Source organism: Gasterosteus aculeatus, chromosome 18 (genome assembly GCF_964276395.1).
Source record: "Gasterosteus aculeatus chromosome 18, fGasAcu3.hap1.1, whole genome shotgun sequence".
NCBI lineage: Eukaryota > Metazoa > Chordata > Actinopteri > Perciformes > Gasterosteidae > Gasterosteus > Gasterosteus aculeatus.
The window spans coordinates 6,712,076-6,724,755 of record NC_135706.1 but is presented as its reverse complement, the minus strand read 5'-3'; the positions used below and the strand labels follow the sequence as shown (position 1 = coordinate 6,724,755).

Genomic DNA, 12,680 nt, shown 5'->3' with positions numbered 1-12,680 from the left:
ATAATTACAAACCTGTGGCCTATGCCACCGAATTTGCTAAATATTTGACACCATTTTCTCCTGCTAATTCAACAAACACTGTACTTAAGAGGCATGAATCATTTGTGAAAGTGTGAGAAGTGTTGGTTTGCTGACTTTGGCTGCAGATTCAAATGCAGAGCGTCCACTGTGCCTTTTGTCCCACGGGTGCTGGTAACGGTCCATAGCCTCCGTGCTCCAGTGGTCCAGCTCAGCCAGACGCCCCTCCAGCCCGGACGCGGCCCGCTGCAGCTCTTCACAGGCACTCTCTGCGTCAGCGAGCACCTGTAATGCAGACACAAGAAATCAGAACTGAACCCCATCCTCAGTTTACCGTACTAGAGAGCAGCAATGCGTAAACCGGATGATACATCCATAAGAGACCTTATTAAAATGTTGTATTTGTAACAAGTCTGTGTATAAGCTTCAAAACTCCCAGGCCTGTTCAAATGTATCAGAGTCAGTCAGAAGGCCTTTGCAGCAGGGCACCTTTGGGAGATGTTGCTGGAGATTCTCTGTGTCGCTTGTTTGAAAGGACTGGGACGGACCGAGGGATGAAAGATCCACCTCAGCCATCTTTTTACTCAGTAGCTGTTGAAAAGCACAAGAAGCAAAAAAATACTTTAGTTACAGCATAAATAAATCCTTCCCGTGTTTGCTGTTGATTGTTATTGGCTAATCAATTGGTACACTATAGATTTTCCAACCTGTAGTTTCTGCCTGTTGGCCTTAAGTGAGACTGAGGACACCTCCAGAGGCATCCTCAGCAGCCTGCTGGCCTCCTGGCTCAGTAAATGCACCATTTTTAGACACCAGGGACCAACACTGGGCTCCGATGATACTGCCTGCACATGGAAAGACATACTGTATTCATGACCAGCAGCATTGGGGAGATACATGTACAGGATGACCATGGTCAATTACAAAGAAGAGGTGATTAAAATCAGTTATATTCTCAGAGAAAAAAATCAATTGAATATGTTGCAATTATATACTCTGGTGAGGTTTACTTTACCGTGTTTACATTTTTCTGGTTTTAGGATTGCCCATATTTAACACATGAACATATTTCCTTTTACTAAATTACTTTAGTAGGGTAATAACAAAGGATTTTGACAGGGTAACACTGATAACAAGCAACCACCATTAATATCTGTTGAATATGTTAGAATTTTGTAACTTCAAAATGGAACTTAAGGCGGGTAACCGGCACTCGTTACACGCGCACACTCACAAACTTTGTCCTCTTGACGTGTTCAGCCCACTTCCTGTTGACCTCGCTGAGTTGCTTGGCCACAGCGAGGCCGGCTGAGGATTCTGTCACTTCAATGAGCGCGTTCCCGGCCTCGTTCAGCCTGGCCTGACACGACGTCCACTCCCTCATGTCCTGCGGGAACCACACCGTACCACACTCACAAACGGCTAACGTGGCCTAGAAACACTGACAGTGAGAGTCAAAAGCAATCGGTTTTTGGGCTCTTGAATGACAGCATTCCGGTCAAGAGGTTACCTGCGTGCCCGCGGGAGGATGCGCGACGTGAGGGAGCGTATTCTGAGCCAACCACGTCTGCAGAGACGCAAGACACTTGTTGTACGTCTCCCAAACACACGCCGCTCTCTCCATCGTCCCCCTCGCAGCCGCCACAGTCCGCGTGACCAGCTCAGCTTGGCTTTCTGATTCCTTCAGCTGGCGGGTAACAAGTTGCGCATCTTCACCTGAGTGGGGACGGAAGAGTGCGTGGAAGGTCAAGTCGCGTCTTTGACCAAAGTCAGATCAATCGTCGACGGCGTTCACTATATGTATCGAAGACGAAACTAGGATTTTATGCTGAGAGCCTTCTTGTCATAGACATCACATACCTAGTGCTGCCTTACTGGTGTAGGTATTCGCCTTCTCCTTCAGGCTTTTGAGAGCGTCCATCAGAATTAAAAGCATGCCATGGCGCTCCACGGTTTCCTGGAAGAAAAAAAAAAAAACAAATCCTTTTTTTATTGTTAGAAAGTACAACTTGTCACCTGACTGCATCTTTAAAGAAAAACAGGTCTGGTTTTACGTCCTTGTCTTTCGGATACGTACATGCCAGTCCTGCAGAAGCAGAAGCACCGTCTCCTGGGATCCGTAGGGAGATTTCCACGTCACCACCTTAGCATTGAGGCGGCCCAGGAGATGCAGCACCGTGTGGCGGGTTTCCTGGTATTCCAACTTGATTCCTTCATACTTGGCTGTGACTCGGATGTTGGTTAAGCTGTTTTCAAATACAGGTGTTAATGCATTATTTTAGAGGAACCAAACTGCAGACCATTTGGATCCGAGGGAATTCAGTAATAACAGAAGTTGACCAATTGTGCCACGCACCTTCTTTTTATCTCATTGAACTTTTCAATGGGCACGACTGTGTTTCCTAAGTCGTCCGTATTGTGGAAGGTAGCAATGATATTGACGAAGTAGCTCATCTCTTTCATTAAAGTCTGAAAAACAAAAATCAAGCTTTATGTCACGAGTGTCAAAATATGGTCATGTCCACAATTGCCCAGTTCTTGCGGGTTGTGAACAGTTTCTGTTCTCCAGCTTTAAAAGTAAAAAATAACCTGTTGTGCGTCTTGTCGGGCTCTCGCTTCTTTAGCAGCATCTGCATGATCTTTGCTTCTTCCTCCTTCTTCTGTCAGCGATGCTTCTGCACGCTGCAGCCACACAACGACTGAGTCCAGAGGAGGAGGAAGGCTGGAGTCAAGGTCTACTTTACATCTCTGCAGCTGAGGAACAAACGCAACCTGGTATAAGGTCCAATGAATGCACTGAAAAGCATTTTTCATTCATCCAGAGAGAAACAAAAGACAGGATTCAGCATGAATTTCCCCACCTCCTTTTCCAGACAATCCCACGCTGTCCTGAGAGCACACTGCTCTCGGCTCAGCTCGGGGCAGCGTCTTATGGCGGCCAGGAGGGTCATCACTGGTCTCCTTTGCTCAGTGAAGCAGCCAGCGAGGCTGTGCAACACCTGACAGAAAAGTCAGAAAACAAACAAGAAAACAAAGTCAAACTTTTGCTGCACAAGAATACAAAATAGTAGACAACAATTTTTTTTTGCTTCTTTCAGCTCTCGTTCTTTGTTCTTACGTGATATTTTTCTGCAAAGCTTGAGTTCTCTGCAGCCGCCCGAGCCTCCGACAGTTCCTGGTAGGCTCGCTGCAGCCAGGAAGTCACTTCTAGTGCTCGCTCAGTGGAAGAGACCTTCATTTACAAAGTGTAAACAGCCAGTCACTACCTTTCTGTGTTTAAGTGTGATAAACTATTTTTGAGCTGCATAGAACTTCTTATCAAGGAACGCAAATGACAGTGCGAGAGAGAGAGAGAGAGCGAGAGAAAAGATCGAAACCAATGTTTACTGAAGGACTTATTTGCTGGGTGTGTAGCTACCTGACGTAACGGTGAAACAGCGATTGCTGGAGTGAAGTGAGTGGGCAAGTTCACAGGGGAGAGAGAAAAGGGCTGGATCTGAGGAAACAGCTACAGCAGCGACGCCAGAAGAGAACAGGGAAAATAAAGAACACCCCTCCGTTTCATGCAAGAGACTGAGGGTTCAAGCTTGAAACAGGGAAGGGAAGCAGCATGAGCCGACGACGAATCAGGCTTTCTGCAGTGAAGCCTTCAGTGACGCGGCCTACCTGCAGATGGTCATTGGGTGCCGGCATGTCGTTCGAGTACTGCAGAAACTGGGCCACATAAGTCATAATGGACTTCTCATCAGGGTCTTTGACATCAACATCTGAGGTACAGGCAAATAAAACAACAGCCTTTATTGATGTTCAGTATGGCAGCAGCTGAACTGTAATTATAAATGAAGTTTTTCACAGGTTTGCTGCTCCAATATGAAAATAACAAATGCTTCTTTGGTGCAGTAATGAGTCAACGCTTATCCCACGAACAGTTACATAATTGAAGATAAAGTACACCTTCAAGTACCTTATTGCTTTTATAATACGGTCACCAGCGAAATTGCCACCAAACGTTGTGTATCGCATTTTAGTAGTCTAGAGAAAAAATACTCCTCTTCCGTAAGTGTAAATATCATCAGGTTCCGCACCAACTCATTCATTCACATCGCTCATGATGTCCACCTTAATTGTCCCATTGCGAAAGCTCGTATTGCCAGAAAACAATCATTTGTGGGGGTTTTCGGCGATTGCCATCGAGCTAAAAGCTTAAATGTCAACGGTCGCGCAACATCTAACCTGTTACGCTCGGGTCAATGTAAACAGGTAGGTGTACATCATCGCCCAATAATGTACCCCCCCCGTGACTCACTTTCAACCAATGACAACGCTGGATGTCATCTACCCGTATTAAAATACTTGGTAAGCCTCACCCTCGGGTTCCAGCAGACGAGGGATGTGGAGCTCCCTCTCGGCGAGGTGAAAAGCCTCTTCCAGGTTCTCCAGGTTGCTTCTTACCTGGACGAGCGACAGATCAGCAAGCTGTGGTCTGAGGGAACCCAGGATGGCCAAGAAGGCCTCTCCACTCCTCCAGCTCGACTTAAAGTTCTTCACACTGACGGAGCAGCCAACCCTACAGGTAAAAATACAAAATACAAAAGCACATGAAAGAAGAGAGGAAAGGAAAGAAGTTGTGCTTGAGATTTGTGCCGTTCAAGGGAACAGGGGGATTTTCAGGTTGACACTGTTTTTTGGGGATTGTTTTTAGAAAATGATTTACATGCTTAATAAAGTTGTGTTTTGTTTTTTGCTCCTGTCGCTTCAACTACCAGGTCTACTTTTATTTGCAGGCAAGTGACTCACAGGTAGACGTGAGTGGGGACACGTGGGCGGTGTATTCTAATATGTCGTGGGACATAAAGAGAGACAAATCTTAATGGCCTGTTGAGTTGCATGTTCACTGATCTCTTATTTTACAGTTTGTATGCGAACAAGCAATGAAATAGTAAGTTGTTCACCTCTAATGACGACCAGAAAGGGTCAAACCAATGAGGGACAACAGCAAACCTGGATACCTACAAGGTAGATAACTCACTTTAGGCATTGGTCCCTGACCCACATGAGCAAGGCCTTCTTGGCAGATAGTCGGAAGCGTCTGTGGAGAGGCGAGGTCCGGCCTGATGGGACCGGGCTGCCAGACCAGGAGTCCAGGGTGGCCAGAGAGTCCAGGGAGGAATGACAAGAGCTGTAGGAGAGAGTGCTGGCCAACTCTTCGATCTAAAACACAGATGGTGAAACAAAACATACATGTGTAAAACCTCCATAAATGTTACAAGTTACAGTATTAAAGATGCATCAAAAATTCTGCTCCTGCTTGCGTTTCTTCTTCCTCTGTTTCCCGTGTTTTTGCCTCCAGTACCTACATGACAGTGGAGGATGACTGTCCATATGAGGCCGAGGATGATGGAGGGTCGTCCATCTATGATATCTGGGATGTTTATGTTCACCAATTTGATCTAGACGAAAACAAGGCACAACTAATTGAATAAAAACACCACTGCAGAAATGGATGCCATGACTTTTCTTGGTGCAAACGTACTGATTTCTTCTTGAGAAAGTTCAGAGCTGTCTCAACGTTGGCCCTCTGCTGGAAAACCCCTCGGCCCCTTTGTCTTTTCTGCAAAGACAAGTTACAAGTCAACTTTAATGTGATATTAATGTTCATTTCAGCACGGTTTTGTTTTTCTACCTCCCAACGACTAGTCTACCTCCGGATCACAGAACTTGTTGTCTGTTGGATTCACAGTGTAGAAACTCACCATGGGCTGACTGCTCATCACCTCCAGCAGGTCCAGCAGCTGCGATCCTTCTCTCAGGTCAGTAAAGAGATCTGACACAAACGAGGGAGGGCATCTCTGTAAGAAAGCATGAGATTAAACTTTAACATAGATAAAATATAAATAAGAAGTGGGCTGTGATCCAGTATTCACCTGCTGCATACACTGGAGTAGGTGTCATTGAGCAGCACTGAGATAACTCGCATGTATGCATAGTCTAAAGATGCACGCTTTGGAAACACAAGGAAGCGTACAGCTTCTCCGAGGCTGCAGATGGAGGCTTTTAAGTACTGGCGGTGAGGTTGAGGGAGAAGACATAAAAGGTCAGAGGAGAACTTGACCCTGGGACCATCCAAAGGTTTCTGGGTCAAAGCTTTCGGGTCAAGTCACAACATTGAGCGTCGTCCTCTGAGGAAGAAGCTCCTGTTGGGTGTTGTCAGTGCACTTAGATTGGTGTAACAGATGGCAGGGAATGAACCAGCGATCTCAGGGCTCCGTAATACAGACGTGCGGTTATGAAGCGGTGTCTGGATTCAAATTACATGATTTATTAATACTTCATCCGAGTCACAACGAACCCTGTCTGAACAACGAGTCAGCAGGTCTACTGCCTGCGTCATATCCTCTACAGCCCAATCACAGCATCACATCATTCTTCACTCTCTCTCGCCAGGTAGACTTCTCCAAAATACTTTGTCATATTTAAATTCTCGTCAAAATACGTCAGATTAAAATGCACTGAAAACTCTGCATAAACTCTGGATCAGGCTTTGCTTTCAACATCTCCCAAAATAAAAGCAGGTTTTTGAAAAATATAGAGGAAAACTTAACCCTTAAGGGAAAGTAAAAGGCCAGCAGGTAGAGTATTTAAAAGGAACGGGTCATGCTTATTTTCAGGTTAATAGTTGTATTCTGGGTTTCTACTAGAATATAAGTACATGCTTCACCGTTCACAACACATATGTTTCTCACACTGTCTCTTTAAGTGTGTTGGCTCTCAGATACCCTAATGTGCCCGAAGCCCAGTACGTCCCCTTAAAAATATCAAAGGTAAAGCTTTGCAATACACACGTATACCCCTGCAGGCTTGTGTAACATTCTCTCATCACTGCCTTTCTGCATCACTTCTCCAGCCTCTCTCGTACTCAGTGATACACGGCCCCTGGATGACCTCATAAAGAAACCTTTACTTTAGACAGCTTAATGCAAACCTTTGTGTGGGACGTATTTGAAAAAGCACCAGATCTTCATTTAATCAAAAATATCAGATCTTTGATCATATCTATTAAAGTAATGCTTTGAGAGACATGAATTATATTTCAATCACCCACAGGCTTTTATGGAGTTTTCAGTTTTTCTTAAAATTGGTTGTGATCAGTGTCTTGTATTTTTTAGCAAATGTAAAGAAAATGTATATTAATGTATCCTTTAAGCATCCTACACAAATATATAGTACCATAACTTACCTTAGCCAGTTGAGCATTTATCCAGTTGGTGAATGTTTGTTTCTGAATCTGCTCTTGCTCCACTGTCAAGGAAACAGACCAACAAATAGTGATCTATACACATTCAGAACCACACACGATTACAATTGTTCCTTCCTGCAGACCAGAATGATTAACTGTGGAGGTTTGTTTTTACTTTTCTATCTGTAATAAATAAAAATGTTAGATTCACGAACACACACTTATCCACCCATGAATCCATCTCAGTGAGTGTGAGTCCCAAACAGGAAACTCAGCATTTTTAATCACTCAACTGCACCCACTTCCCCAAGAGTAAGAGGCAGTTATCCTTTTTATCCCTTTTATTTCTAATTATTATCAACTCCTTTGGGTAATCCATCTATAGCACGTCTTCCACGTCTCGTCGGACGGATGGAAGTCACGTTGAAATAGTACCTCGACACATTCCGAAATGTAGCCACCACTTTAGCACATCACGTCACAACCAAAGTACAGCCTGACCTTGGAGCAGCATGTGCACGTTGTCGATGTCCAATGGAATGCCTCCATCGCCTTCCTCCGCTCCGCCAGAAGCCATGAAAGCCTCCAGCAACAGCACCGAACCTCAAGAAGGTCCGGGAGACATGAGATTGTAAAGCGTCCACTCAAGAGAAATCCACAGTGACGAAAAAGGGCGAGGATGCAAAAGCCAATTACCGCAGTGTCAATGTTTCGCCTGGCTGCGTCCACTGGCTGACTAGTCACGTTGAAAACACCTCCACGCCCTTACATTACCACCCAGTCAGATACAAGTATACACATGCAAACACTCAAACAAAGCGCAAAGAGCGCAAAGAGGAGGAATAACTGCTGCATGGAAAGTGCCACCCTGTCATAACGTCGATATACAAAAATAGATGGCCCGCTCACTAATCTTCTGCATACCTGTAGCAGGGCTGTAGTCTCTGGAGATTGATTACAATGTTACAGTGTTCCGTGTGCAATAAATGTCCTCAGTCGTGTCCTTTCATATTGGCACAACTCTGTGCAGATCCACTGTGTTGAGTCGCTTCACCGAGGACTTGACGCTCGGTGCTCATAAATGTCTTATAGTGCCTTTTGCTTTTGGAGTGCGGGGACAAACAACGCAGGAAAGTCCCGCCCACGCCCAGTGCAAGCCAAAAAACCTCCCGCAGGCTGTGCTACAAACTTATTGACAACAAAAGTAATCACATCCTCACAATTCACAGAGAGAGTTGATGAGAGAGCAAATGCTGAGCAAACATACTCGTGTTTCTACTCATATTGGCCTTTTCTTCTATTTTCTTGGGATCAAGTGCAATAATGTAACGGTTGAGAGGGAAATACCTTTGGGTGGATGCGTTTATGTGAAACTGTTTTAAGTGCATTTCTGGGTTCCTGCTGAGTCATGGCTTTGCAATGTGCAAATTTTATTCTGCTTTCACTCTAAGTGTTTTTCTTTCACCAGAAGACACAATGTAACACAAGTCCATCTTTACCCTTGAGAGCATGTGCCGGTGTTTTATTTGTTGTTTCACTATGGTGAGCCCACTGAGCTGGCGGACAGCCTGTGTGCAACGTAGCAGCTGCACCCTCACCTCAAACTTCCACCTCTGTTATGGCAGTGGCACAGGAGCCAACAAGCAGATCAAGACACATGGTTTCATAGTTACACTGGTTACTCTGTCTCTATACTGTGTATAATAACATCAAATTGGAGCTCAAGTAAAACATGCCTATGATAACAGTATGTTAAAATGGGAGGTAGGTTTTCTTATGTTAAGATTTTAGTGTGTTTTTCAGAAGTTAGTTATTGTTGATGTTAAGGCATGAAGTGTGCAACACCTAATACCTAACAAGTTGAAAGAAACTCCTATTGAACAGTTGGTGGACTCTGAGCGCAAGAGATGTCCACAAGAGTTTGAATTATCAGATGGCTGACTTCTAGGGATAACGTCAGATTGTATTTCTAAACAAACTGTTGGCTTTGCTCAGTAATCATCAATATATCTGCAGAATTAAAAATATTAGCTTCAATCTCACAATTCCTAACCATATTATTATTTGTTTTGCAATAGTTGAGTTTTAATAACTATAATTATTATTTTAAGATTACTAATGTATGGTCAAACCCTCAAGGTGAAGCACGTACAGGTCACAGATGAGGTACTCATGTTCCCCCGTTGGGTGGCGCTACACACCACAACACCCATCACATCCTACTCAGTTTAGTAGAGTAGAAGAAGACTTCCCCCCCACGACTTTGACGTTTAGCAGCAGAGCTTCTCCTGACCTTCTCACTGCAGCGTGACAAACTGAAAGGTAAGCGAGCTCTTAATACGCAAATTTAGCAAAGTCACTTGACTAATAACAGGAACGAGTCGTTGCCTTAAACTACAGTAATTTAAACCAAATAGTCTCTACGTGCTTACTGTGGTTGTATGTGTAACTTTTGCAGATGTACCCAGGTATGGCTAGCAAGCTAACGTTAGTTTCTTGCTAGCATTATTTCTGCTAATACAGCGGAGAAGACTTAATACGACAGCCAGGGTGCATTCGTTGATTGGACATTGTTAGCTGGACACGTTAAATGACCGCAGATTGACCACCAGCCATTCATTTTATGTCTGCTTTTAAATAGTATCTTCATTGCTTCGATGCTAACGGTTTAGTGGTGGTGCCGTTAGCACTAGCAACGGAGTTAGCAAAACACGTTACCTTGAGTTACGATAAGTTACTGGAGACCTCAATGACGCTCCTTCCCTTAATCCACACACGGTAAAGAACCGGGGAGGGAAATACATGTATATCTTACATTGCTTATTCTTTCGCCCGGTGTCTCTTTGGTCGGACACCGCTGAGGGTCAGAATATCATCCACGTTATCTTTATGATTAGCAACCACATTTGTCGAATCAATAAATCAGTTTCTAAAGGCCAAGTCAGTATTGGTGCACCCTGACGTATTCAAGGCATTCTCCCGAAAGAATAAGCTCTAAGGATGAATTAAAAATCTAAAATTAGTCCTGCAGTTAAGCAACACATCAGCAAGCTGGCGCAGTTAGATGACGCCCTTTGGGTGACGAACGGCCGCGTTTCACTGGTGTCTGATGCCGTTGCTGTACCCCGAATACCAGAGTGGTGTTTGCTTCTCCCGCAGATGGCTGGTAGCGCTTTTACCAAGTGGTGGACGCTGGTGCGGCCTTACTACACCAAGGCCTACCAGGAGATGTGGGTGGGCGTTGGCATCATGTCATACCTGTACTACAAAGTATCCTATGGAGGTGGGTCAAAGGCGCAATAGTTGTTGATAAATACAAACTTTATGTGGAGTAATGTCGTTGGTCAAAATAAGGCACCGTTGTTGTCGGCATGAAGTTGGAGGCTGCAGTAGCTTTGGATTGAGAAAGAATAGATTTTGCATTCCTTTTGTCTCGGATTATTATTATTATAACAAATCACCAATAAATATAACATAACAAATATTGTATATGAATTCTGAAGTGAGTAATGGGTCTGTAGGGAACTTGTCTTCCAGTAATGCTGCTAACGTGGGTATACTTTAAATGCCTGTTGTCTCAGTGGTTTATCTTAATGTGAGTGACATTAGATGTTTCTTTCTATTCTAGGCACAAAGGCCGTGAAGGACAGTAAGTAGCAAAACATTGTGTTTATTCATACCATGTAGTTGTGGTAGGGCAATGAATATATATGTATACATCTTCTTCTTCATATATACATGCATACACATACCGCAACACAATATACACTTTTTGCCCATCAATAAGCAGGACTGATGCATGGTAATGCACTTTTAGGCTTGTTTTCATTAATATACGAGCTATTTAATATCCTGTTTACAAAATGTAACATTAAAATGTGTTGCATGGGCTATGTCTTAAGATTCTAGTTATTTTAAAGAAATTTTGCAGTAATAAACTTGGATGCTACAGAAGTTGCACAGCTACATTTCCTCCAGATGTCACCGGTAGACTAACTTCAACTTTTTTGTTGTTGGTGGACAGGCTTCTTTTAAGACATTTGTAATGTTGTTTTTTTTTGCAGAGCCTGCACATTGAGCTTCCCACCACACCTCCACCTGCTATGAAATACGGACCTTCCGTTTGTCCCGAAGTCAAGCTTCATATTTGATTTTTCTTTTTTTTGTTGATATGGAACAAATAAAGTTGCTATCTAAAAAAAAAAAACATTTTCCTTGTTGGCTTTGACGTAGCTAGTTGTGCATTTGTACAGTAATGCCACATGAACTCAAATTGTCTTTGTCTTTTGATTGCACATCCCATGTTGTGTGTGCAACCAAAGGATATTCAATAACTCTGAATCCATTTATATAACCAGTTATTGAAGCTAATTGTTCGGATAATGGGGTCCTTTTTGTTTTCCTGTGTCATATCCTGTTGTGAAAGAATGAGTGAGCCATTAATGGCCCATGAGTCAGTTTGGGATTAGGTTTTAACTAACTGAACGGAAGGAATAAACCACAGAATTGCCGTGTGTGGAGCTCAAATCAATGGCAAATTTTCTCACTTTGTTCAACTTAACTAAGGAGTTGACAAGAGTTCTCCTGTGGGCCAGAAGTTTAGTGCAGAGGTGGATGAACTGATTCCACCTCCAATACATCAATCTGTGCGCTATTGATGGCACTTTTGGGATATGAGCGCTGTGAATACTTCATGATCACCTGCGCAATTGATTTTAAGTAGATGTCTTAATGAAAGTTTGAAATCAATATGTCCATTCTACTGTTATCATGATTCTTCAATTACATCCCCTTCTGCTTTTAATATGAGTAGCCATCATTTTCCCCGCGAGAATCCCGGAACACAGGATGTGTTGTGCCGAAAATATTTTAAAGCCCGCTGAAGCAAATTGAAGCTATACAAATGAGTCTTTTTCTTTAAAATTCTTTAACACCCTTATTTGCATTTAAAATAAACATCAAATCAACCCCAACATTTAATCTAGAAACCATACAACTGTGTCTATTTATGACATCATACTGTAGTAGCAGCAGGATTGCCCTCTTGGGACGGAGATGAATCGATAGCTTTTGACAGAAGGGATGACATACTAGACCGCTGTGTAGGCATTCGTGAATTTGTTCCACCGTATTGCTCCATCATTAAATAAATGTCTGGCCTGTGTGTCTGAGGGAGCTGACAGGGTTACTTCCTGCTTCTTGCGCCGAGTTTATCATCTCTCGGTCAAGTGAGAGGTGAGTATGAGTATATGAGTACTGATGTTCTTTAATGCACTGTAACATCCAGTCACTGATGTGAGAAAGTGTTCTTATTGGGTCATTTTTGGTACTGTGTTTTTACATTTTGATGTTGAAGATGACAGTTTGAAAAACCCATCTTCAATTGTGGTGAGTTTTGAGTGGGTCAAAGAGTAATTTGAATGTG

At 43.4% G+C, this 12,680-nt stretch overlaps 2 protein-coding genes across 2 annotated transcripts in view; one reads left to right on the top strand and one right to left on the bottom strand.

Moving 5' to 3' along the window:
• Positions 1-9,441, bottom strand: part of syne2a (spectrin repeat containing, nuclear envelope 2a) — a 69,498-nt gene extending 60,057 nt beyond the window's left edge. The window contains 20 exon segments of the mRNA XM_078093046.1: positions 136-303; positions 508-609; positions 726-863; positions 1,253-1,405; positions 1,529-1,734; positions 1,879-1,975; positions 2,096-2,264; positions 2,375-2,487; positions 2,608-2,772; positions 2,880-3,017; positions 3,137-3,250; positions 3,437-3,526; positions 3,685-3,785; positions 4,386-4,585; positions 5,048-5,229; positions 5,376-5,468; positions 5,552-5,629; positions 5,772-5,867; positions 7,256-7,317; positions 7,757-9,441. Of these exon segments, the coding sequence (XP_077949172.1) occupies positions 136-303; positions 508-609; positions 726-863; positions 1,253-1,405; positions 1,529-1,734; positions 1,879-1,975; positions 2,096-2,264; positions 2,375-2,487; positions 2,608-2,772; positions 2,880-3,017; positions 3,137-3,250; positions 3,437-3,526; positions 3,685-3,785; positions 4,386-4,585; positions 5,048-5,229; positions 5,376-5,468; positions 5,552-5,629; positions 5,772-5,867; positions 7,256-7,317; positions 7,757-7,832 (2,541 nt within the window). The 5' untranslated portion in view covers positions 7,833-9,441.
• A 5-nt stretch (positions 9,442-9,446) lies between these two features.
• Positions 9,447-11,462, top strand: atp5mj (ATP synthase membrane subunit j). Its single transcript, XM_040160430.2, has 4 exons — positions 9,447-9,577; positions 10,415-10,538; positions 10,884-10,904; positions 11,320-11,462. The coding sequence occupies exons 2-4, from the start codon at positions 10,415-10,417 to the stop codon at positions 11,331-11,333; spliced, it is 159 nt and encodes a 52-aa protein (XP_040016364.1). The 5' UTR covers positions 9,447-9,577; the 3' UTR covers positions 11,334-11,462.
• The last annotated feature ends 1,218 nt before the right edge of the window (positions 11,463-12,680 follow it).